The sequence below is a fragment of the Ursus americanus genome, chromosome 6 (assembly GCF_024610735.1).
Source record: "Ursus americanus isolate L20-20 chromosome 6, mUrsAme1.1.p, whole genome shotgun sequence".
NCBI classification, from domain to species: Eukaryota; Metazoa; Chordata; class Mammalia; order Carnivora; family Ursidae; genus Ursus; species Ursus americanus.
Genome location: NC_142132.1, coordinates 32,977,296 through 33,004,834, shown reverse-complemented (window position 1 = coordinate 33,004,834; position 27,539 = coordinate 32,977,296). Strand labels below are relative to the sequence as shown.

At 44.7% G+C, this 27,539-nt stretch overlaps 1 protein-coding gene across 4 annotated transcripts in view; it reads right to left on the bottom strand.

Moving 5' to 3' along the window:
* The window catches only part of MYOF (myoferlin), a 152,025-nt gene extending 129,573 nt beyond the window's left edge, over positions 1–22,452 (bottom strand). For all 4 annotated transcript variants that reach the window (XM_087862901.1, XM_045810055.2, XM_087862899.1 and 1 more), the window contains exon 1: positions 22,282–22,452. In XM_087862901.1, the coding sequence (XP_087719027.1) occupies positions 22,282–22,369 (88 nt within the window). In that variant the 5' untranslated portion in view covers positions 22,370–22,452. The remainder of the gene's footprint in view (positions 1–22,281) is intronic.
* Between the last annotated feature and the right edge of the window lie 5,087 nt (positions 22,453–27,539).

The following is a 27,539-nucleotide window of genomic DNA, read 5'->3' as shown; positions in this document are numbered from 1 at the left end:
AAATATTCCTAGAACATGTACCATTCATTCGTTCATTCAAAGAGTGTTCCCCTGAGGGCCAACTGTGTGCCCACATTTTCCCACTCATTTGCCTAGAGTCGGGGCTACCTGAGTCAAAGTTTTCCAAACTGAATGGCTTTTTTTTTGGCCTGAAATGTTTCTCCCATGCCCAGATCTACAAGATGTTAGGGATGAGGGACTCAAAATCATGGAAATGCTGTGATCCCCTGTCTCTCCCTCACCAGCTCCCACAGACCAAGGTTACCCAGGGCCTGTGTGTCTCCCGCTTGTTGCAGAAAGAAGACAACAAAGCTAACCATTGACAAGCAGTTGTCGCCATTTTAGAGATGCGGCTACTGAAATTCAAAGGAGCTGAGAAATTCTTAGCTAATTCTTCCGAGCTAATACTTGGCACTGGATCCAATATAACCTGCAATTTCCACGCTGAGGCCCATGCCACCTCTGCATGTGGTAACACCCCACAGCTCCAAGACTGGGCTGGACTCCCTCCCAGAGGCCTTGGCACAAGGTAATTAGTAGATGGACACTTTCTAGGACCTGCGGAAAATGTAGGGTCTCCCTTACTCCAGGCTCGCCTTTCCTGAAGATTACAGGTTTCTTTCTCTGTATCTGAGACTGGATGAATAAATGTTATTTATGTTATTTATTTTATTTATGATGAATAAATGTTATGTCACCTTCCTGGATGAATAAATGTTAATCCAGCTGGTGCTTAAAGTTTCCTTAGAGAAGTCCAAAGAGCAGAGGCATCTGTTGGGTCTCTAAGTTCCCAAATACTTATCAAAATAAAAGCTAGTGTTTGAGTACAAAATGCTTTGTAAGCACGAGTTCATCTGTTTTCAGGAAAAAAAAACAAACCAAACCAAAACAGTTTTCCTTCTGTTTCTCCTTTACCTTCACAAAGAACATTCACAACACTTGTGACACAAGCAATTTTCTGTGACACCAGTTGGGTGTTTTACAGTTTCACTCAATGCTGACACTACCTACCTGGAGACATCGTCAGATCCCGCAGGTTAAGGGTTAATATGACAAGAGCAAGTCCAGGGTGTCCCCTGTGCTTCTGACCTAGCAGGCTATGAATCTGAGGTTCCCATAACTCCCTCATCGGGTTCAATTAATTTGCTAGAGCGGCTTACAGAACTCAGGGACAAGGTTATTTATGTTGACCAGTTTCTTAAAGGAGGTGATAGAGGGTACAGATGAGCAGCCAGATGAAGAGATACATAGGGTAAGGTCTGGGAGCTTCTGGCCCCAGCAGTGGGAGTGCCTCAGCCTCCTAGTACACGCATGCGTTCACCCATCTGGAAGCTCTCAGAGCCCCATACTTTTGGGATTTTTATGAAGGCTTCCCCACGAGGGCAAGATTAATTATTAACTCTATTTCCAGCCCCTTTCTCCAGTCTAGAGGAATGGTGGGCGGGACCGTAATCCCACGCTTCTCATCATGGCTTCGTCTTCCTGGTGACGGGTCTCCACCCAGGAGCCATCCAGGAGACCACCCAGAGTCACCTCATTAGAACAAAAGATGCCCCTGCTCCTATCACGTAGGAATTTATAAGGGTTTTAGCTCAGTGCCAGGAAGGGGGTGGGGGAAGGGGGCCGAGACCAATGTATATATTTTCTATGATCTCACATCATCTAATCTCTTTAAAAACCCTAGGAGATATGTATAATTTTCATCCCCTTTTAGAAGCTCAGGAAACTGAGAAGTGACATACTCAGAGTGACCCAGTTAGCAAGCGGCAGGGATAGCTTTTAAACCCACCAGGCAGCCTCTCATTGGTGGCCACACTTGGAACCTTCCCCAGTTTCCCCTCTACTGCAGTGCAATGTAGAAGGTAGTGGCTTTTGTTCAGCTGAATGTCATATTCCTAAGGCTCCCAACACAGGCCCTTTGTGGGACTAACCACCTCATTCTTCCAAGACCTCAGCATAGTAAAGCCATGAATCACCACCTCACTCTGCTAAGCATTAACTTTTCCACTTGAGTGGCTCCCAGAGCCCAGCCGGCTTCCCCTTCCAGACTTCACCATGACTCTGCTCATCGGCTCACGCCTGGACCCGTACTGATTAGTTCTAACTGTGGTCTTTCCAGGTGGTCTACAGAGCCCCTCCACGGATCTGCTTCCGACACCACCGAGAGGCTAAACTGTCCCCTCCACATTGCCATTTGCTCCTACTCAGCCCTCCTGCCCTCTGATGGAAACCTCTCAGTTTTCCTCTCTGGTTACAGTATAAGCAAGTCCTCTTTTTTTTTTTTTTGAAGATTTTATTTATTTATGTGACAGAGAGACAGCCAGCGAGAGAGGGAACACAGCAGGGGAGTGGGAGAGGAAGAAGCAGGCTCCCAGCGGAAGAGCCCAATGTGGGACTCAATCCCGGAACGCCGGGATCATGCCCTGAGCCGAAGGCAGAAGCTTAACGACTGTGCCACCTAGGCGCCCCTAAGCAAGTCCTCTTGAGAGAAAGAGGAGCCAAGGGAAGTTTAAACTGACAGAACTGGACAGATGTCTTCTTTCCACAATGGTAGCAGCTCCCTCTAAATAATCATCTACAGGGGCCCGGATGTGCATTCTACTGCAGCATCTCTAAATCCTTACAGCAACCTTGCAACGTTAACATTCTCATCCCCATTTTACAGCCAAAGAATTGAGAGAAGCTGCTTAACTTGCCTCAGGTCACACAGCTAATAAAAAAGAATGTGAACCTATGTCTCCTTGGCTCCCAAACTCGGTGCGTGTTCACCAGCGCAGCACAGTGCCTCACTGGGAGCTGTCGGAAGCACTGGATGAAGACAACGCATAAACATAGATGGGTGATGGGCTTGACATCCAGAGCAATGGCCACAGGAAAGTCCAAGGTCAGGTGTGAGAGTATCCTGAAGACTCTCTAAGGCTATTTGCTCCAACACACAAAATGTGACATCTGTGAGTTTTTCTGGGGAGATGGTTTATTGATCTCATCAGATTCTCAAATGAGTTTGTGGCCTTCACAAAAGTTAGGAATTCCTGCCTTGTACAACATGAAATGGTACCATTCCTATCCCTCTAGCTCACCACCACCCTTGCTGCCACAACCAGGGCTGGGTGGTTGGAGATCTCAGTCAGGAAAGAGTGAATCTGGACCCTGGGATCACAGCAGACCTTCGAGAGAAAAGACGGGAAATTGCAAGAGGTCACAGCAAGTAAGTAAAGCAAGGAGAAAGCAGCAAATAATTTACGGAAATTGGACCCGGGGGCTTGAGGCAGGACTTGGGTCACTGAAGGACAGTACCGAAGCAAAACTTCAGTCTCCGAAGTCCCCAAGATTCCAGGCAAGGAGCGAAGGCAGGGACAAGGGCTCCAGAGAGCCTGTGGAAAAAGCCAGTACTTGCTCACTTGAGTTGAATCCCCAGCCTGGTTACTGACCTGGGAATCAGCATATGAGAAGAAATGCTGCACAGGGGTCTTGGTGCCGAGCCGCTACTACAGATGCTCCTCCCCTTCCCCAACAGGGGCAGGACTGTTCCAGAGTCAGAGGTGAGGGGTGTGAAAAAGGGAGGGTCACTTGTTCACTCATTCATCTTCAAGCATTTATTAAGCACCTACTATGTGTTGGGAACTGGAGAAACAGAAGAGTACAAACACGATAGTTCTCGGTCTCCAAACATTTCACATATGAAGTTCATGGGCTATTGAATGCAAGAGCCAAACGAATCCTGACATATGTTTTCAGCAAACAGCAAAAAGCCCACCATGTTCTCGCCTGCTTCATTCTCATGTCGGAGCTTCCTCCTGTCAGAGGGTGAATAATGGGAATAATGCCTGCCCTGGTCAGGCAAAGGGACCTTGTAGCTCAGCCCATGCAAATGCTCCACTCAGAGAGTTCTTCCACTAACATTAGTGAGTTTTCTCATTCTTCTATCCAACACACATTTTTGAAATCTCACTGGCCAGGCACCGAGCTGGACACTGTGGGAGATACGAAGCGCCTGCGCTCAGGCACTCCAGCACGGAGGAAGAGGCGGCCACAGGTGACTGATACAGGAGAAGGCTGCAGTTGCCACCAGAGGTGGTACACATGAAAACGGGAGGTGACTTCAACCTGGGGGCACCAGATAAGCCCTCACAGAGGAAGCAGAGGCAGCTGGGGATTGGAAAACAAGGATGAATTGAAAAGGTGGATTTGGGATGAAAAGGTCATTCCAGGTGGGGGCAATAGGGTGGGTGGATCTGCGACAGGGGAGAGAACACTTATGTCTGGGGACACTGCACAGCCCAAGTGTCTGGAATGAAGAGGACATGGAAGGGAGGAGAAGCAACCAGGATGTGTGGGAAGGTGATGGTCGCCCTGTGAGGCCGTGAAAGCCAAGCTAAGCCAAGCTTCATTTGGCTGATACAAGCCACTTAGCAAAGAGGGTGTTAGACATTGGGCTTCATAACTTCAAGAGGTTCATAATCCCACAAGGAAAACCAAGTTGTGCAATAACTCTTCTCATACATGTTCCTGAACGCAGGATTCCATTGTGTATTGAGAACAAAGGGAAGCGGCCGACTACCTGCAGATGCCAGGTGACCACAGACCAGGTGGGACTGCTCCAGTGGAACCTGTGGCTGCTCCCGGCACTTGCGCTGGTACCGATGGTCCTACCCTTGAGGGGGTCACTCTCTCTCAGCCAGGCCCGTGCTAAACCCTGCACATACGTCATTTCATTTAACCTTGCCAGCAAGCCCAAGAGGTAAATTATCCCTAATCTTCAGATGAGCAAACTGAGCCCAGAATGCTTAGGTAATTTGCCCAAGATCACAGAGCCAGGCAGAAATGCTCCAACTCAGAACAAGTCTGATTCTATAGCCCGCGCATTCAACAGCTGTTCCTCCTAGCTCCCTAGTTAATAAGTAATGATGACATCGCTACCATTAGCTCCCCCCCTTCTGGAGAAACCCAGCTCAACTCCTAAAAAGGAGGCTCTCATTTTTATCAAAATGTGTGTACATTACATGCTATTGAAAGTCTACGCTCATATAAATATGTCAGCCAAAAAACAAAAGTAAATAAATGCTTTTATCAGCAGCCATAGTCACACATTTATATTATTCAATTATTCAATTCCACCACTTTTAAAAAAAAAAGTCTAAATTGCGGGTGCTAAACATCAGATGAAATCACGGGAAGCTCTTTTCCCTTTCTCCACATCACCTACCTCCCCCTGCTCTCATCTCTAATTTTATGAAGATGACTGTTTCCTCCTATGGACAGGAATTAAATGCTTTCAGCCCAGAACAGAACAACTGACTCAAATGCACAGAACACTCCAGACCATGACTCAAGGCATTCTCTGGGACATTTCCTGTTTTTTGATAAGTCAAGCCTGCCTGCTTCTCTCTCTGTTCACTGAAGGTCACCACTGCAGTAATTAACCTGCATGCCAACCTCTGAATGAAGTTTCCAGAGAAGTGAACAAACATTCCTTGCCAAGCCACCACGCCCTCTTGCACAGAGCCATTTCCTTTGCCGTGCGCCTGCCACACAGCGTGCTGGACCCTTAGGGATAAGGCTCCAGAGATCCCCAGACCTCCTAGGACTGGACTGGCTACCTCCATGCTGAGAGGGCCCGTGTGGTGGCTCATTTTACGTGTCACTTGGCAAGGCTATGTGCCACCTGTTTGGTCAAACTCGAGTCTAGATGTTGCTGTGAAGGTATTTGATAGATGTGATTAACATTTGCAATCAATCACCTTTAAATAAAAGAGACTGTGCTCTGTGATGTGCGTGTGTCTCATCCACACCATCAAAACTGAGGTTTCCTAGGGAAGATGGAATTCTGCCTCAAGACTGTGCCATAGAAATCCTGCCCGAGGTTCCGGCCTGCTGGCCTGCCCCACAAATGTCAGACTTGCCAGCCCTTATAATCACATGAGCCAATTCCTTAAAATAAGTCTCTCAATTTCTCGGTCTCAACACACGCGCGCACACACACACACCCTATGCATTCCACTTCTCTGGAGAACCTTAATATAAAAAGCAATGCCAGGTGCTCATGGAAGTAATATCGTCTACAATGGTAACACTTTTTCAATACTTCCAAAGACACCCCATCTCACTGATCCTTGCACGCCTGCAGGGAATAGCACACAGATTGGCCCAGCTCTTCTGACTGGACTTTCAAATCAGTGAACTCTCCGATTCTTTGAGCTGTTATCTCAGAGACACAGGCTCAACCACTGAGCTCAGAGTCCCTCTTGTGTACCCTGGAGAATTTAGACTAGATGATCTCTAAGTCTTCCCAGGTCTAGTGGAATATGTGCCTTATGAAGGACCCCCAAGTCCTCACTGGCTAGATTGCTGTGTCTTACTGACATGGCCCCAGAAGAAGTGGGGGTCCCATTTACAAAGCTCCCCTAAGTAACTTAGGTCTTTGGTAGGCAAAGGAGATCAACAAGATCTCTAGGTCCAGCCATGCATCTAAACTTGACCTCCCATTTAGAAATACTTCCTCATCTTCTCTGGGTTCCGGGTTATGGCCCCTTTGTCTTAAGAAATAGTCACAGACATATACAAAGTCACCCACTATTTGGACTGGAATATCACAGACCCCCTGAAGCCATCCATGCATGGCTAACAGTTATTAAATGCTCTGAACTAGTCATTGTTCCCAATGCTTTCCGTGGAGTGTCTCATTAATCTTTACACCTACCTTAAAAGGTAAATTCTATTATGATCACTCCCAATTACACAAGGAGAAACCAAAACACAGAGAAGTTAAGCAATTTATCAGAGGTCACACAGCTAGTAAGTGGTGGAGCTGGGATTCAGACTCTGGCAGACAGAGAATACAGAACAGGTGCCTGAGTTGGAGGATTAAGACCAGACAGTGACTCCTTGAAGGCTGGAACTGTATTTTATTATTATCGTTATTCCCCTCAGAGTAATTTCTCCATGATTGGAGTGAATTTAACTTCATAAGCTCATGGAAGTATTATTACTAGGGTTGCTTTAATGAGTAAGTGAGAAAATGAATACAAGGTGCTCAGCACAAGGCCCAGCACACAGGAAGCACTGAACTAACAGGAGCTATTATTTTTTTTACTGCGGCACCTGGGCAGGACCCCAGGACCCCTTGTGTGCCCCAGGGGCTTTCCCAGGCTGTGGAGCCTCCCTGGAGGGCAGGGCCCAGTCACCGTAGCAAGAACCCAGTTACACTAGGCTCAGCCCTGCTGGAGCAGTTCTCTCCCCTGGCTCTGTGCCAGACCTCCGAGGTCTGGGGCAAGCTGGCATCTGGGCAGTGACTGCTCCTCCCTGGCATTCAGCCTGGCAGCCACCAGCATCTTGGAGAATTTCCACAGTAACCAGAGGGCAGCAAAGGCCAGGGCAGGGCCACCAGGAGACTCCTCCACCCTCAGGACTTAGAGGGACCTGGGGGGAGCACAGGGACAGGTGGCCCATCCAGTTCTACCTGGCTAAAGGTCCGTCTCTGACTTCTTGCTTTCCAACCCTGGCTGCCCTACCACTCCATTTTATGTTGTCAAACGGGTTCTGGGAAAGGCATTTTGGCCAAATGGCAACTATGATACAAAGCAAGGCTGTTCTGTACATTTCTGAAATAGTCACTGATAGCTCTGATAAACAGAAACGCCCAAAGAAAAAGGCACACAGGGTTACTTCTCTGCTTTCCAGACCCCAGGCCCCACTGGCCTCTGGAGATGCCCGTACAGGCAAACAAGTTCTTGAATCAAAACCAAATCCTCCAAAGGAACTGCGGTGAAGCCCAGTCACTCTGAACAACCCCTACAGAATCCACTCCTAACAGCTGACCCTGGGGATGGTTGTGTTCCAGCTCCGCCAACTGTCAGGGCTGCCGGTGGAGGGACACCAGGTAGGACAGGCACCTGGACTGGCTGCCTCGGTGGAGAACCGAATCACGTGACTCTTGCAGTCCTCCATTTATTTTGCATGTGAGCATCTACTCTGTGCCAGGCACCTTATTTTTTTCCATCTTTTTTTTTTTTTTTTAAGATTTATGCATCTATTGGGGGCGCAGAGAGAGAGAATCTCAAGCAGACTTCCTGCTGCGTGCACAGCCCAATGCAGCTCCATCCCATGACCCATGAGATCATGACCTGAGCGAAACCAAGACTCGGTGCTTAACCAACTGAGCCACCCAGGCCCCAGGCACTTCAAACACATTCATGTCTAATCCTTACAATGGAGGTATTAGTATTGCCATTTTACAGATGAGAAAACTGAGTTCCAGTGATGTTGATGACTTGCCCAAGATTGCACAGCCAGTAAGTGGCAGAGCAGAGCTGCAGCGCCATGTCTGCCTCATTTCCAAACCTGTGCTCTTAACCTCTACGGAGGGCTGAGAATGCCAGGTGACCTGCTATGTTTTCACCACTTACCAGCTGTGCGACTTTGAGCCAGTTACCCAACTCTGTATCCACATTTCTTCATTAAAAAATACTGGTACCTAATACCCAGGAATAAGAGCTACCATTCATAGGGCTCCCAGTCTGCCAAGCACTCTTCTAAGGGCTTGGTGTATGTTACCCTTCCTATTATTATCCTTATTCTGAGGTGCAATAAAACTAAGTAGCTTGTTCAAGGTCACCTGCTAGTAGGAAACAAAGCCAGAATTTGCATGCCGGTGTTCTGGCTCCCAGCCTTTTAACCTCTCCTTCCTCACCTGGTATGCTTCTGGGACAATTCCCTAGAGAATGAATAAAGGCTGGTACTTGGCAAACTCACTTCCAACCCAACCCAGCCTGAGGAGATGGAAAGCTCCTAGAGTTCCAGAAGGGCCTCTCAAGGCCTGAGTACCCGATAAAAGAGGATGAAGAAGCCCACCCTGCCCAGGTGCATTGAGGATCAGACGAGAAAACGTGAGAGTGTCTAGGACACAGGCAACACCCCCTTGTGTTGGATCAGAATCAGGATCATAAACTACCTCCATCAGACAACGTGAAGAGGATGCAGTTCCTCTGCCCTCCCTGATTCCAAGAGATAGTATCAACAGAAAACGAAATAGTCACAGAAAAGCATTTTGAAAATCAGCACAAAACACTGAGTAAAGATCTTGATAATTCAATTCCATCCCTTCTAGGCAACAAACTTCTAGCTGAGCCTCAGATCCCAGTGTTCCAGAGTAAATAATCTCTTTAAATGGGATTTTCGCCATCACCAGCATTCTCCTGCCTATACTGGGGATGGCTTTGACCTCTGGGCTCTTCAGCGAGCTCGGCTGCTCAGTTGCCACAGGTACCAGGCAGAGCTGGGAACTGGGAGTGTCCGGGATGGGGATGGGTATAGACTTAACCGAGAGAGATGCCAAGCACAGAGAAAGCCAGACACGCACATAGCAGTGGGAAAGTGCACGGATCTTCGACTCAGCCCTGGGGTTCTAGTCTCTCCTCACCTCGTCCTGCCTGACCAGCTTTGACCACTCCTGACTTCTCTGAAGCTCTATCTCATCTGATAAATGAGTATAAACAGTCCATGCCTTGGACCCCCGCCAGATTTGTTGTGAAGGACGGATTTGATCAAGCCCAGGAAAGGGCTTTTCACACTGTTAGTGCCCTGGAGGGAGGCCCCTTCCTCAAGCCCTGTCACACAGCGGAAGCCACCCCAACCCAGAGGGCATTTGGAGCCCCAGAGGAGGCTTCTGAGGCCAAAGGTGTCAGGCCCACAAGCACCAATGCCCCAGGCCCTGGCACTGCTCTGGCTAGATGTCCCCAGGGCTGAAATTGCCCAAGGAAACACAACCGGGAAGGAGATAGAGCCTGGATGCCAGCCACGGGGGTCTGAGCCCTGAGCCTGTGTATGTGCATTACCCCAGGTGGGCCGACAGTACACGTGGCCCAGGCCCAGCCCCTGACATGGTGGGCGGGTGTGTCCCAGCTCTGCCTGGAACCTGCCTCAGGACCTGACCAAGGCAACCTGCCCTTCCCAAACCCATAAAGAGAGGGACTTCAACTGCAGAAAGAGGGACTTCATTTTTTGATGAGAATTAAGTGAATAAATATATATATGAAGCACCTGGTGCACTTACTAGCTCTCATCATCAATACAGTCTGCAAATGATGAAAATAAAAAAAAAAGTTCAAACTTTCCAGGAGTTTAAACTCACTGAACTCCGAATTCACTGACCTCTCGCTGGATTTACAGCTGGACTGTGTGCTGCATGTGGGCAGGGGCAAGTCTGGCTAGTTCCTGACCTGATCTGCAGCGCTGAGCGCACAGCCTGATAGAGCCCACTCTTGATCGATATTTGTTGAATGAATTTATGTTTGTAAGAAGCAGTAGGGAGACACAACAGCAAACAAAAGAAGGGAAGGAGACCGGGACTGTCCAGCCAATGATTTCCGACCATGAAGAGATGTAAGCAAAAAAATTTTTTTATTTTTTAAACATGAAAGGGAGATAAGGGAAAAGGATTACAAAAAAAAAAGTGTAAGTTGTGCTATTGGGATGTAAAAGATGATGAAGGTAATAAACCAGAGGGGGAGCGGAGGTGAGGTAATGGAGCCTCCCCTGCCACTCAATTATTAGATTTTTAATACTTTTCATGTAACACGTTAGAGTTTTAGTCCCCACTAATAAAATGGCTCCGACTCGATTATCAGAGGAATGATTCACTGCCAAGCTATGTCAGCTCTGAACTTCTGAGTCACGGCAAGTCATAAAGGCTTTCATTAACCCTGTGGAAACTCACCCCTGGAAGGCCGGGTTTTGTTTCTCTTCTTTTTTTTTGTTCTTGTGTTCTTGGTACATGCTCTTTCTCTCTCAGGCTGGGTCCAAACGATCGCTACACACTGAACAACTCAATCCACTCAGAGCGGAAAGAGAGAGTTCGTTATTTGACTTAACCTCTTTTTTTTTTTTTAAAGATTTTATATATTTATTTGACAGAGAGACAGCCAGCCAGATAGGGAACACAAGCAGGGGGAGTGGGAGAGGAAGAAGCAGGCTTCCAGTGGAGGAGCCTGATGTGGGGCTCGATCCCATAACGCCGGGATCACGCCCTGAGCCCAAGGCAGACGCTTAAGGACTGCGCTACCCAGGCACCCCTTGACTTAACCTCTTTTAGGCAGAGGCTCTGTGTTACCTCTTTACCCATGCTGACCTCAGGGAATGCACATGGACACTCTGGAATCAGACAGTCCTGAGCTGAATCCTGACTGTTCCCTGCCTCAGTTTCTCCATGTGTAAAATGAAGATGATAGTAAGACCTACTCTCTAAAAATGCCCATGAGGATTAAATAAGACAACAGGCACAGGTGTGGGCATAGTGTCAGGGTTTAATAAGTGGTGGTGGTATAGCAAGTGGTTGGTACTCAGGCGGTCCCCCTCGCCCCCAAGCTAGAATCTCCAGAAGACCTATGTAGCAATGAATGCTTACAGCATTTTCTACGTATGTGCTTCCCTTTTACTCATGCTGATCATCACAGCTACCCTCTGAGGTGGGGACTGTTACCCTGCCCGTTCCGTAGATGGACAACTGCGGTACAGTGACGCTGGGCAGCAGTGAGTGACAGGGTCCTGGACTCCTCACCGTGGCGGCTGTCCTCCCGCTATCTGTGCTCTATAATAACCGCACGTGGCTGTGCACATCTAAAGTAATGAAAACTAGAAAATATTAAAAATTCAGTTCCTCAAGTCACACTGGCCACATTTCAGACATCAGCAGCCACATGTGGCTCATGGCTACCATCGCGAACAGGGCAGATCTCAAGCATCTCCACCATCCTGGAATGCTTCTGGAGACAGCTCTGATCTAAATTTGAGTTGAGCACACAAATAAGTGATGGAGTAAATAAAAATTAGTAAAACTGTTTAGTATCACCACACAGACTAGTTGTTTTGACAAAATGTGCACTCAACCTAGACCTGTTTTCTGTATCTGCAGGTTCACTTGGGAAAGGAGAGCACAGAAGTCTGGCATCAGCTGTCCTCGCTTGATTTGCAAACTTCTTACTTCCTTAGTCCCTAACCTAGACCACTAATTTTTCACCTTGCCACATGCAAAGAGAGCCAAACATCAAGAGATAAGCAGAGTAAACATCTATTTTTTTAAGTTTATTTATTTTTCGTAACCTCTATGCCCAGTGTGGGGCTCAAACTCACAACCCCGAGATCAAGAGTCGCACATTCTTCCAACTAAGCCAGCCGGGTGCCCCGAGTAAACATCTATTTTTAGTCTAAGTACCTTAAATACATCATCTTATTTGACTTTTAAAACCTTCAGAGGTAGGTCTTATTCCCACTTTTCAGCTGGGAAGACTGAGATTCAGACAAGTTTCTTGCCATTAATAACACCAAAGTCCTCCTGTCACCGTCAGAGGTGGACTGGGGCTCCTCTGCCTTCCAGCTTCCTTTGTGGTGCAACTTAATGGATCCCAAACAGCCTGTGGAAACTCTGAAGTCTTATGTATTCAAGATCAGTTTTGTAGTTTGTGGGCAGAGGGATCCAGTCCCGTTTGGTCCCATCTGGTCCCTTTGGACTGTGAGACCCTGACTATCACATGGAGACCCCTTGGCCCTTGAATTCACCATAGACCCCCTGAACTCAGGACTGACTTCCTGAGCTCAGGAAACTCCCAGAAGTTTCTGCCTGTCAATTTCATCTTTTAGAAGCTAACGAACGAATTGCTGAAACAGGAAAAGAAACATTTGAGGATCTGTATGCAGATGAACCAGAAAGTGCTTAGCTTCACTATAACGTTAAAATCCCCCTCTGGATATTCATCCCAAGCCCTAATAAAAGGAGCCTCCCATGCCTTTGCAATTACTCCCATGATCTCCTTATTTGTACAAATGCAGATGACACTGAGAAGCAACTCCACACGGTGTAGTCTTTGTCTATAATGCACTAAGGAGGGGACCCACTTTGGTCTGGTAACACGACCAGAGTGAATGAGGTGAGAAGCTAGAGCCATTCATTCAATAACTACTTATTATCGCTCATCTACTACCTGCCAAGCACTAAGCTAGGTGCTGGGGAAAGAGATCGTCCCTGACCTCATGAAGCTTACTGTCTGATGGAGGTGGCAGACAGAAGTCAAGTAAGCCAGCAATACATAATTGTGTGTTCCGACAGGAGCCACCAAGGAGTATAGGATGTTAGGAGAGACTTATGTGGAGGGACCTGTTAGGACCTCTGTTTCCAGCCCTGCCCTGGGGAGCCCAGACCAACCAGAAGGCCTGGCACTTCAGGAGACCAAGGCTATTTCCCATCTGCCTTCTGCTCTGCTATAGCTCTTGGCATGACCTCGGCCACACAGACATCACAGAGCCAGGGCTCCACTGGCTAACAGGCCATCAGCCTCTCTCAGGCTGCTGCTGGGCCCCCGCCAGGCAGGCTTCTCATCATGGAAGGGCTGCCTTGCTGCTGGCCACTGAGGCTGCAGACTACACTGCAGAGAGCCTCACTCTGAGTTCCTGAGGTAAGTGTGAGTTGAAAATCCAAGTCAACAGAGATTTGCTAAGAATCTACAATGTTCACATCCATTAGGATGACCATTGTGGAAACAAAACAAAACAAAACCAGAAAATAAGTGTTCAGTGAGGATGTGGAGACATTGGAACCCTGTACACTGCCGGTGGGAATGTTAGTAAAATCATGCAGTCAGTATGGAAAACAGTGTAGTGGTGGCTCAAAACATTAAACATAGAATTGCCACATGACCCAAAAATTCTACTTTGGGCTTTTATGCCCCAAAGAGTTGAGAGCAGAAACTCAAAAACAGTATTACTCACAATAGCCAAAAGGTGAAGTAACCCAAGTGCCCATTGATGAATGAATGGATAAGCTAAATGTGGCATACACATACAGCCTTATGAAGAGAAAAACTTCTGGGGCGCCTGGGTGGCTCAGTTGGTTAGGCGTCTGCCTCTGGGTCAGGTTATGATTCTGGGGTCCTGGGATTGAGTCCCACGTTGGGCTCTCTGCTCAGCAGGGAGCTGCCTTCTCCCTCTCCCTCTGCCCCTCCCACTGGCCTGTGCTCTCTCTTGCTAGCTCTCTCTCAAATAAATAAAATCTTAAAAAAAAAAAAAGAAGAGAAAAAATTCTGACACCTGCTACAACAAAGATGAACCCTGAGGACATTAGGGCCAAGTAAAATAAGCCAGCCACAAACAGACAAATATCGAATGATTTCACTCAAATGAGGTACCCAGAGAGTCAAATTCACAGAGACAGAAAATAGAATGATAGTTGCCAGGGGCCGTGGGTGGGGGCGATGGGGGATGAGGAATTATTATGTAATGAGTACGGAGTTTCAGTTTGGGAAGATGAAAAGTTCTGGGGGCTGAAGACGGTGCTGATAGTACAAGGACATGAATGTACTTAATGCTACGGAACTGTACATTTAAACATGATTACAGTGGTCGTGTGTATGCTGTCTACATTCAGCCATAATTAAAACAACAGCAACAACAAAGAACCTATCATGAGCCCGGTCGAGGGGTTACAGCGCGCCCCCACAGACGAATCAGACATTGGCTCTGCCTTCCACCTGCTTGTACGCCCACAGCTACCAAGCGTCCCATTTCTCATCTAAGCCTGGGCCACCCCTCCGATGGCCCCCAGGGTTTTGTATGCCCCACCCCAGCAGTGGGAGAGGGAGTGGGGACATAAAAAGGGGAGGAAGTGAGTGTTTGCTGTACAAATACAGATGGTCCCTGACTTGGGATGGCACGACTTAATTTTTTCAACTTTATGATGGTGCAAAAGCAATACGCATTCAGTAGAAATGCACTTTGAAATCTGAATTTGGATGTTTTCCCGGGCTAGCGCTCTGCGGTATGGTGCTCTCATGGTGCTGGGCAGGGGCAGGGAGCCACAGCTGCCAGGCACACACAAAATCACAAGGGCAAACAACTGATACACTTACAACCATTCTGCACCCGGACAGCCATTCTGTTTTTTGCTTTCAGCACAGTATTCAATAAATTACATGAGATATTCAATACTTTATTATAAAACAGGCTTTGTGGTAGATGATTTTGTCCAGATGGTGTAGGCTAATATAAGTGATCTAAGTATGTTCAAGGTAGGCTCAGCTAAGCTATGATGTTTCGTAGCTGAGGTGTACTGAATGCATTTTCAACTTATGATGGGTTTATTGGGATGTAACCCCATCATAAGTCGAGGAAGATCTGTATTATGTGTCAGACACTATGATAGTGTTTTAGATATTTTATCATTGTTGATCCTTACAATGTCCCTGTGAGGTATGTATCATTCTCCTTGTTTTATAGATGAAGAAATAAAGGCTCAGAAATATTTAGATAATAAATATGATAAAAAATATTTAGTTCCCAATGACAAATCCAAGAGTGAAACTTAGTCTTCCCAGTCCAAAACTCATCACTTTCCATGTATTGTGTTGATTACAGAAAGAAGAGGATGGAGTGGGGTTGGTCAGATAGCAACTTAAAGATGGCAAAGCATCAAATGCCCCAGCTGGAGGGAGGTGGGCCAGGTAGTTCAACGTCTAGGCCCTCAAAGCTCAGCTTGTGTAGTAGAGGCATCTGGGATACCTGTCTTGTGTGTCTGTATCCCTTGGCACAGCTGATTGGACCAGGTGAACACCTGACCAAAACTGAGCCAACCGGTATCTTTTCCTCAAAGAAGAGACACCGAGGCTGTAGGAGATACAGAATCTGGACCAAGTCATCTCCATAGTAACCCAAAGCCCCATGCATGCTGTCAATTACAGAGAAGTAGGAGTAAGAGATTCTGTGAAGGCAGCCAGTGCGCAAAGAGAAAATGGACATCATGTGCAGGGAGGAAGGGAGGTATGAGGTCCCATAGTCCCTGGGGGAGAGAGAGCGAACGCCACCCTGCTTGACACAATTCTGTCTCCTGTGAAGACCATAATTTAGATTCTGGGAGATTTCTCTCTAGCTTTGGGGCAAAAACAAAAACACACAACCACACTTTACTTGAGCAAGCTTGTGGGGATGTATTCCTTACAATTAAGCAGTTCCTGGCCATGACACCTCATCTTTCCGGCAGGCCAACCAGGTAGGGAGAGAAGGACCTTATGTGAATGAGACCACAGCTCAGCTTGGTTAGAAACACTCCCTGGTGGCCTTTGGGAAAACAGCAAAATTTGTCTTCCCTTTCACTTTCTACTTCTATGCCTTTCTTCTCTCTCTTCATGGGCACCCTCCCTCCTGTCTCAGGTAGCTCAGGTTCTCATACTGGCCTCCTGCAGTGCCACCCCACCCAGCCCTGTACTCACCTGCAGAGTGAACACTCCAGCTGGGAGGAGGGCAGCCTGAGGCCCATTTCACAGAAGAGTATGAGGAAGGATGGCCCAATGAGCCTGCCCAGTGTGGTTTTCTTATTTAATTCAGTCAGACTGCTTTCTCAATATCTTTTATGTGAGTTCCTTCCTTCTCATTCTAGCCCTGGGATGAACTCCCTCTGCCCTGCAAAGCATCTGCCTCAACCAGTAAACCTCTCATTAGTCACCCTCACTAGTACTAATCTGTCTTCCACAATGCTGCCTAGTGTCTCCCCACTGGTTTACGAGTAAAGTGCAATCCCTAACCACACTGGTTACCCTCTGTCCACCTCACCACACAAGCCCATGGCTCCCTAGCCTTTCTGTGCTGTTTTGAAGCATGTCTTCTCATTTTTTCCATCCAATCTCCTCATCCTTTAAGACCGAGTCAAGTGATATTTCCCCACGGAGCTTATTCCTCTTCTGTCTGCTCTCACATTGCAATTCCATACAGCTTCTGGTTTGTATCTCATGCTTGTGTTCTAACTCATTGATTTCCTAGGCCTAGAAGACCAAACCATGCTATGTATATTTTTCTAGGCTTATTTCTCACACACTTTCTGGTACTTACAGATCTCCATAAAAACAAGTGTTATCAAATGGGGAAAGAAATTTAGGGTTCCCATGTGCAATTTCACATGTATATTCATTTAATCCTCAGGCAGCCCTATAAAGTAGGAGATATTGTTAAGAACACCGAAGCTGAAAATTTTAATTCATTTGCCCATGAACACATAGGAAAAAAAGGATGGGAAATGGGGGATTTTTATTCAGGCCTCCCTGGCTCCAAAGCCCAGGGCCTTTGCACACTAATGCACAATAGGCTTTGCAACCAAACACCTAATGCTAAGTTGGCTGATAAATCTTAAGGTGCCAGTTGTCCAAGCAGCTGTTTCTGAGTGTTCAGAGCCACTCACAGCACACCCCTACTCAACAGGACAATTGTTCAATAGAAACTACACCAAGGACAGGCGATCATTACCATGTCATGGCACATGCATTATGCATTATAGGCCACTGAATAGTTCATGTATGAATTTTCACCTTAAAAGCTTAACAGCTTCACATTTTCCTTGCTGCATCAGGAATGCAAAAATTACTACACCACTGATCTGCCCCTGGGTAACACGTGCTAGGAATTGATTATGCTCAGTGTTCAGGAATGTGCAGAGCTGCCTGGCTGGCTCAATTGGAAGAGCATGTGACTCTTGATCTCAGGGTCATGAGTTCGAGCCCCACGTTGGGTGTAGAGATTACCTAAACAAATAAACTTAAAAAAAAAAAAAAGGAATGTGTGAAGTGACCCTTTGCCAAGCTTCATCCACAAAGCACCTTAGGGAATATTAAGTTTAATTCTTCCTGAAAGAAGGGAGATTGGCAGACTTCTGATGGTCCCTTTCAGGACCAAGAATCAATGACTTTATTGCACTAAGTTGTCTCAAATCTCCTGCCAGCTCTTGCTTCCATGGTCAACATATAAAGTGTGTATTCAACATCGATGATATGGTAGGGGCTGCAGAGGATATAAAAATATCATTCCTTTTTGTCAGGGCTGAATCCCATGGGGTTGGAGAAACTCACCAGTAAACCTAAACCAGACAAACCAGCAACTTCGGGCATGCCTTGAGGGCATGCATGTAAGTAAGAGATGTTATAGGAGAGGGGAAGAAAAAACCACATTAATTCATTTTTAAAAGGCATTTGTCGTTTTGTAAATGACTGAGAGCCTGTAAAATGTGCCTTTGGTTAAGTATACCTCTGAGAGATCCCATGCTTCATTCAACAGAGTGGGGCCACTTTCCTTAGGTGGTGATTCTCCAAGCTCTGCACTCCCGGAAATGAGGGAAATGACTCAGTAGATTTAACAGTTCTGCTTTCTTGAGTGTTTAGTAAACGCAGGACAGTGGTTCTATGGGAGTACCAGCATGGCATGATTGTCAGCTGAACCTGTGGGAATCTTCTTGAGTAGTCCTATGCCGTATCTGGGTAAACCAAGTTACCATGTGGACTGCTTCCCAGCTGCCTTCACAGATGACAGCGAATGAGACCCACTGGATCTTTCCCCCATCATACTTCATTCTTCTTACATGGAATTTCATAGCTTTTCTGCTTATTTAAAAGGTTATTTTAAAAAATTTAACTGCAAATTTTCAAATAGCAAACTGCTTTTTTTGCTTAAAATAGTCAGAAAATTCTCTATTGCATAAATCCCAGCCTTGGGGTATCTCTACAGATCTACTCCCCTTCAGATAAGCCATTAAAACTCCATTTTTCAGAAGAAGAAAGAGGAAGGGTTCTCAGAGTGGTCAAGCGATTTCCTTAAGACTACAAAATTGATTAAGCTCTTTGAAAGGACGTCCTAGAAATATCTAGAAATTCACTCCAAAAACATGTCCAAATGACATAACAGGCATCTGGAAAGATAGGTAATAATGTGACGATTATTTGGTGACCATTTGGATAATAGCCATTTCACAAGGCAATGATCTACACAAGACCAGAACAGAAAATTCTGGCTAATGAAATGGACAATATCATAAGGATGGAATGAGAAAAATGCGATCATTGCAACAATTACGCACCCTAGGAGCTGGATGTTTCATATGAACGCAATGTTGTCACATTGTAAAAGCATAGCAATATTAAGGACTGCAAGAAAATTTCCTCCCCATCAGTCTAATGCTACAACATTTGACACCAAAGCAAGAGATGAGCCAAAGGGAAAATAGAATACATGGCAATAACCAGCAAAACCATCTTTAAGAGAAAAAAGAAAAAAACCAGAAAACCAAAAACAACGCCACAACACAAAAAGACAACGACAACAAAAAAGAGAATCTGTCCTTCAGAAATCCACACACTCACAAAGATATGCACTGTAAGAGTATCCACTGCAGCAGGAACACGGCTAACAGGGAGGTGTTGCAACAACTTCCATGTCTATAGCAAAAAGTCAAGAAGAATTCAAATCAAACTGTTCTGACTAGTTATTCCTAGGTAGTAAGAAAGGCCAGAAAGAAAGAATAGGAGGAATGTGGTGAGGATTTTTACTTTTGAGTTGTATAATCCCTTCTGCATTTTTGTTTTGTTTTTACATTACATTCTTTTTTTAATTAAAAAAGTCTTAAATATTATTTTTAAAAAAATGTTTAAGCTTGTTATATTGGGGGAATCATGAAGTCTTGGAGTTGAGAGAAGCCTTAGGCATCCATCCCATCTAATCTTAGCCAGATTCAGCTTCATAGCCTGGCTCTCTGCATGGAACTCGAGAGAATGGCCACCTCTGGCCTGCAGATGCTCTGGCCTGAAGATTCAGGGATAACTTCCAGAAGCTGGTGCACCCTAACGATGTGAAAAATCAAATAAGCTTCATTGTTTTCATAACCTACTCCTGCACTGCGAAACATCCATGACATTCTCTCAACAAGGACTCCGGTAACTCCCAAATCCTCCTGGCTCCTACCAGGTCCTAAGAAGTTCGGTAGTCAACCTCAGGAGAGGCTGTAACACAAAAGACTGAGGTCAACTCTAAACCAGTTGGTTGGCAGTGCAGCACATTCTCTACTACAGCGTAACTACAGTCTCACGGGGCCTTGGGGTCTATACAGTCAGTCATCACCCCTAACACCCATCACCTGGACATCCTTCCTACCATCTTGGAGTTGGAGGAGAATTGGTTTTTGCCCTGACCTTGCCATTTTATGTACTCACGGGTCAGAATTTTACACATTTCGGTAAACATGGGGGCTTTCTTTGATCTTCTCTTAGGGCTTTTCCCTCTTCTTCTCCACACTTCACCCCTGAACACCACACTGTGAAGCCCATCTAGCTCTACTCCCTGCTCCCTCAGGTGGACATATCACTGTAATAAGCATCCTGAGTTCTGTCAGCACTTAATGTTACTTAATTATACACAGTGTCAAAACTGGGAGGCATACCTGAAAGGGTCTGCCTTCACCAGAGTTTATGAAAGAGACTGAGAGGAAGAAATAGGCCATTTCTGTTATTGCATCTGCTCCAGTACCTGAGGCTCTGCCTTCCACATCTTGATGAGAGCAACACATGGAACCTGACAGCCAGAAGGAACCTCAAGGAGATCAGTGCCCATCATTCCACAGCTCAGAAACTGGAGGCCTGGGTGGTAAATCTGGGTCATTTAGGAAATATCAGCCAGAGTCTGGGCCTTCCTACTCTGAGCTCAGAGTTGTTTCTGCTGTCAGGTTGCTTGTCAGATGAATGACTGACTGACTCTACCACCTAGTTTGCAGAACCAAAGGAGACTGGAAAAGAGACTCAAGTTAAAAGGATCTAGTAAATATAATTGTTTGGACAGACTACATTTGTCCAATTTATCTGAAGTTTTCCACTTTCCACTGAGTGCTTATGTTGATAGCCTCAAGCATATTTTTAGTCATTTAAAAGTTTGACCAATGCTGCATATACAAGGAAGACAAAATATAAGTCAGATTTCAATCCAGTGTTAAATTCTATTCCTCTATAATCTGTATGACTTGCCTTAAATAATGACATCACCAGGCTGAACCCAATATATTTTTACATGTCTTTACATGTCAATGGTGAAGGTACAAACTTTTCATGTTATGTCCCTATTACGCAATTACTTCAAGGAAAAACAAAAGACTTAAAAGCAACTAATACGTGCAAGTGAACACTGTCGTAACATGACTACATGATATTCACCAACCAGATTCTCAAATCACACTGCCTTTTAAGAATTGAACTTTTGCCTTCTAATCTCTCTCTCTCTCTTTTTTTTTTTAAACTAAACCATTTGACAGCTTTGGGTTTCATTTGTTTCATTTTCTTGCTCATCCTTATAGAGAAAGGTTTGATAAGAGAAATAGAGAGATAAAACAGACTAAAGAAAGGAGAAAGGCATAGATAAACCAGAAACTGGAAGGCAGAAGTAGTTGGTTCCTGGAGGAAGAGAGAAATGCTCGAGGTGTGGTCAAAGGCGTGGTCAGGAACCCTGTGCCCATCAAGGCTCCTACTTTCTCTGTCTTCCCCTCTGGCTCTCCTCCCTCCTGCCAAGAAGTGAGCTGGCAATCTTATCAGTGACCTTGGACAACCAGAAAATGATAAAGCTCCTAAACTCAGACTTAGACACATCACCCCAAGCAAAACTGGAGTCACTTACAATGCCTGGGAGTAAGCCACTCCTGTCCCCCTCCACTGTAATCCAGTGTCATAAAAGAATAAACTTTTGGAATTATGGTAGGCCTTGTAAAGATGATCTAATCTAAACCCTCCTCACTGATTTTACAGAAAAGAGAACAGACATCCTGAGAAATGAGGTTACTTGCCCAAGGTTATTCAGCAAGACCTAAGCAGATGCCCAAACTACAGACTTGCTTTATTCAGAGATCTTTCCTCTATGAGCAATTTAAAAGCTATGGGACACACACAAAAGTATGGAACACACACTCTCCAAGTTTGGAGAGATGAAGAACGATTACAAAACAGGACAAAACAACATGAAAGCAAGCTAATCCGAAGTAATTTCACCCCAGCTCCCAGAAGTCGGCGAAGAAGCGGCAGTGAGTGGGCTGTTTTATGGAATAATGGTACCTGGAACAACTTAACTACACTTTTTCCTCTGTCATCCATTTCTCGAAAGCAGAGACAATAAAAATGCATACAAGACTGCTGAAACTTACTTTGAACCAACACAGGCCTTTCTGAAACTTAAAACTTAGGGATCAACAAATTTTTCCCTACATGGGTTTACAGAAATCACATTATTAGAGTTAAAACATCCACTCATTCCATGAGTCTAAAACCCTGGGGAAAATGTAATGCCTTCCACGGAAATGGGTCCTCTCCCCTCACCTGCACAGGTAACACACTAGCAAAAGCCAGAGAGGCTTCGCTGTATCTGTCGACTAAAGGCAGACTGTCAGAGTGTGACCCACGAGACTTCACATTCCACAACAGGACCTGAGAAAAAGAAGAAAACTTTCCTTACCCTTAAAAACCACAGAAACAATAGGATCCGGTTTCCCAAATTTCGTTTTAGGGATATTGCTGGCAGATTCCACTATCACCCGAAGCATGGCTCTTCCTGGGCGGAAAGCAAGTTCCAGCAAACGGAGTTGAGCAGAGTCTGCGCTGGGGCTCTGGGAGCGCCACACCACACCGCAGGGGGAGGGGAGGGGAGGGAGGAGGGGGAAGGGGGAAGGCAGATCTCCTCAGTTCGGAGCGCAGGGGGAAAGGCAAATGGGTGGATCTCTGACGGATTGTGTACCGAAGGCTACGTGTAAACTGACACCCCAACTCCCGGGGCCCCCGCAGTGCCGCAGGCACCCGTTTATGAATTGGGAAATGTGGAAGCGAAAAGGACCAAACCTCAACTAAAAATAATTATGTGCAACAAATGAAACCGAAGTGGGTTGGCGCTAATAAATGCGGCCAGGTCAGAAGACCACCACGACGCTGCTGCCTTTTAGCAAAAAATCGTGAAACCGAATTGATTGGGTTTCCACTATCCCTTTTCATTCTTTTCTGAGCTTCATGGAGTTTTAAAGCTTCACTTAAGTTTTTAATTTTTTAATTTTTTTTTATTTTTGCTGTTTCTTCTCTCATGCTGTCGAACACACCCACTCAGCAACGATTTAGAAGTGTTTTAAAAAAAAAAAATCAGTTAAAGGGTGCCCCCTGTTGGATGGCAGAGGAATAACTGAGTTTATTGCAAGTAAATCCAATCCCGAGGCCGTAATACATGGATTTGCAAAATTGGTGGATTGGGGGCTGATCTTTTGGTTTACAAAAGAATTCAGCATGGGATTTCTTCAAAAATCCTTAAGCGCTGACAGCTGGGCACTTAGGTTTTCCTGGTCCATCAAAACGTGCTAACAGTCTTCAATGGAAATGGAGAAGTGGCTCTCCACTTTTTCAGAGCTAACCCCCAGCAGTGTCTTCCCTTCCTTTGCTAAAGAAAAAAAAATCCAGGGACACTTGTTAAAGCATGGTAAGACTTTATTCAAAGGAAGGAGACCATCGCGATAGCTATAGGGACCACTGCAATGAATTTTGTAGTGGAGGAGAGAGATTGGGAATTTATAGGCAGTGTGGGGGCCAGTGGATGCGAAATTATTAGGAAGAAACATCAGGGGGAATGGTGGTTTTGGTTAAACAGACCTAACAGGATTCTTGCTGAAGGTAGATCAGGATGACCAGACATTAGTTGGGTGACTGGGGAGGATGAGAAACCCCATCAGGAATCAAGAGTGATCAGATACGGAGGGTGGGGGGTTCTGGTTAAACAGACTTTTACAAGGAAGTGCACAGATGGGCCCAGGGGAAGGTTCAGAGGAGCTGACTACAGTCTGGTCAAACAAACAATCTAGTGCCCCTGAGGGTTTGTTAGTCAGTGTAGTCTGACCACGAGTAAGATCCCTAGAGGATGCCTGGGGTTAGTAGCCTGCCAGACCTGAGTACGGATCCCTGCTTCACCATTTCTGAGCTATGTCACCTTGCAAGTTTCTAACCACTCCCCCCATCCTTCTGCAGTTATCTCATCTATGAGGTAAGGGTGAAGGTAGAGTTGTCATAAGATAAAGGTCTTAGTGTGGGGCCTTGGCACAGAGCACGCACTAAGGCACACACGTACACAGCCAGACTTTCATGCTGGGATGTGATTTCATAGCATTTCCTCTAATGCAAGTTGGCTTTAAATCAGGATCTCACTGTTTCAGAAGAAAAGGCCAAAAACTTAGGGCAAAAGAGCACAGGGTTCCTTCTACTTTTGAACACACACCCGAAAAGACCATTTGTAAGCAAACACTTCAAGTGCATTGAAAAAGCTTGGTTTATCTACAGGAATTCTGTCTCAGTGAGCTTCTCAACTGCTTATATAAACAACCAATGAACAATGCTATATACATTATTGACAAAGAGACTATATTAGACTAAATATATTTAGACACACAGACTAAATAGTTTATATTTTGGTGGAATATAGGCAAAATTATGGTTATTTTGTTTGGCTGGTTTTTATTTCTCCTTTTCATTGTGAAATATATTACAGAAAAATTCATAGAACATAAATGTGACCATTTAACAAACGAACATCTAGGTCAGGATAGAGAACATTGCCCGCAGTCCAGAAACCCCTTATTTATCCTATATGTCATATCCACCTCCTTCTGCCCAGAGGTAACCACTATCTTGATTTTTATGGTAATAATTTCTGTTCTTTTCTTTATAGTGTTTACCCCTTTGATTATGACCTTTATATGAGAATATGAATTATCTTATATATTACAAACTTTGTATACAAACATATACAAATCTATGTATGTAATACACACATACCTATATTCATACAGAAAGAATTCTTTGATATATTATGACCTTCGTAGAAATGGAATCATATAGTATGAATTGTTTTGTATTTGGCTTATTTTCTTCAACATTACATTTTGAGAGCCATCCATGTAACTACTTTGTTTACTCTTTGCTATTTAGCATTTCATTTCATTCATTTTATTAATCCACTCTACTTTTGATGGACATTGGATTATCCAGAGTTTGGGTCTATTACAAACAGGGCTACTGTGAACATGCTTGTGCATGTTTCCTGCTACAAATGTGCATGAACACATTTAGGATCTAACCTATGAATGGAATTGTTGTATCAAAGGGCATATGCATTTCTACAGAATTAGTGGGTAATTCAAAAATTGTTTTCCCTGGCTGTTGTACTATTTAAAGTTTCATGAGCAGTGTGTGAGAACTCCTGCTCATGTAGGTGGCAGTATTAGATTTTTCCATGTTTGCCCATCTGGTGAGCTTATAAATAATATTTCACTGGAGCTTTAATTTGCATTTTTCAGGTTACTAATGAGGTTGAATACCTTTTCATATTTACCTGTCCTAATTTGTGAAGTGCTTGTTCAAATCTTTTGCCAACTTTCCTATTGAGTTCTCTGTGTTTTTCTTACTAATTTACAGGAGCTGTTATGTCCCTTGTGGGTTGTAATTTTAATACAATTGAATTTATCAGTATTTCTTTTATGATTAATATATTTTTCATATTAAGAAATCCTTTCCTACCCTGGGATCATGAAGATATTCTTCAATATTATCTGCTAGAAGCATTTTGTTTCATCTTGCACATTTATTTTTTTAAGATTATTTATTTATTTATTTATTTATTTGGGGGTGGAGGGGAGGGGCAGAGGAAGAGAGAGAGAGACTCCTTAAGCAGACTCTGCCACGAGCGCAGAGTCTCATGACCCTGAGATCACAACCTGACCCAAAACCAAGAGTCGGACACTTAACTGACAGCACCACCCAGGCGCCCCTCATCGTGCACATTTAGATTTATAGTACACTTGTAATTGATTATGTGTCATGTTCAAGGTCAGAGGTCACATTTCATTTTTTTCAAATATGAATATCCAATTGCTCCAATACCATTCATGAAAAGTTTGTCCTATCTCCAAATATAGGTCATATATGAGATGGGTAGATGTGTGTGGGTCTGTTTCTATGTTTCTGGGGGGTTGGGGGGTCTGTGCTGGCACTTCAGTGGAGAATAAGCCCAAGTTCTGACCTGGCAGAACTCTACAGCTAGTGGGGACCACATGCCAGGTCTCACGTGTCTATCATTTACTGCTTTGGGCAGAGAAAAAGAAATAGAAGAGAGGGGAGTCTTAGCGGAAAATCTTGATGCGAGGAGCCAAGTAATAGGATTGGAAAGAGAGGTTAGTGAAAGAGAAATGAAGATAAAGTCATAATATCTTATTCCAATAACAGAGTTCAGAATCTTAGGTGTTACCTAACGGCAAACTGGCATGCACAGAGGTCCATTGTTAAGACTCTCTCCTGAAATACTTCTTAAAGAATTATTTCAGTTGATAACTAAAATGATTTTTAGAACAAAAATACTATTTTTGGTAGTTTAATTATAGAGTTTTGCATAGCAGTAAATGTGACTTCTAAATAACTTAATATATAGTATATTTAAATTTTGTTTCTTTAAAAAAGCACCTGGCAGTGACTAAGTCTACATGGGGGGCAGGAGGGGACAAGGTATTTTATAACACTTGGCACCATTATATTGTCATTATTCAAGGCAATTGAGGAGCTAAACACAAAATAGGAATGAATCCGAACTTCTCCAACTCACTATGAACGTATTCTAAAATAAACCTAGGGGAAAAAAAAAAAAAGACCAGGGAAAAGTGGAATCATTTTAAGCCTTGTGCTCACTTTTATGTAAAAAAACAATTCCTCATCAACAAATGCCTCCTAATCATCCTTCTGTAAGAGTCTTCATTTATGCATGGACATGTGTCTGTATTCAGCTAACAGCTAGTAGAAGTCTATTTGGTGCCAAGCACAATGCCAACTACAAAGATGAATAAGACACATGTCCTCTCTGCAAGAAATTCACAGATAATTATAGCCCATTTGGGTGAGTGCAATGATAGAGGGAGACAAAGAAGACAGTTGTCTAAAAGCTCAGGTGAGGGCAAGCACGGTAGGCTCCTGGAGGAGGTGGCAGCTGGACTGAGTACAGATCTTCCTTAACTTACAGTGTAGTTACATCTCAATAAACCCATCCTAAGCTGAAAATATCCTAAGTTGATATTTATATTTTATACATGAAATACCATAAATGCATTTAATATACCTAGCCTACCAGACATCATAGCTTAGCCTAGCCCACCTCAAACATGCTCAGAACACTTACATGAGCATATAGTTGAGCAAAATCACTTAACACAAAGTGTTGGCTATCTCATGAAATTTCTTGGATACAGTACTGATAGTGAAAAGCAGAACAGTTATGTGGGAGCAGAATGGCTGTAAGTTGTATGGGTTGCTGGCCCTTGGGATGGTGTGGATGACTGGGAGCTGCAACTCACTGCGGCTGCCCAGCTTCATGAAAGAGGATGGTACCGGATAGTGCCAGCCTGGGAAAAGATCACAATTCAAAGCATGGTTTTTACTGAATGCATATCGCTTTTGCACCACCGTAAAGCTGAAAAATTGTTAAGTCAGGGATGTGTGTGTTAACGGTTAAATCGACATATGTATGATCTGAAATAGAATTAAACAAATACACGTGGTGAGCATTAGAAATTTCAAGCCATTCGATGTTGGCGGAACATCACGTGTGAGGTGAAACAGTGGAGCAGTGAGCCTAGGTGGGCACCTGCTCAGAGAGGCTTCTTTGTTCTGTTAATAACAGCTAACATCTAATGATTGCTCACT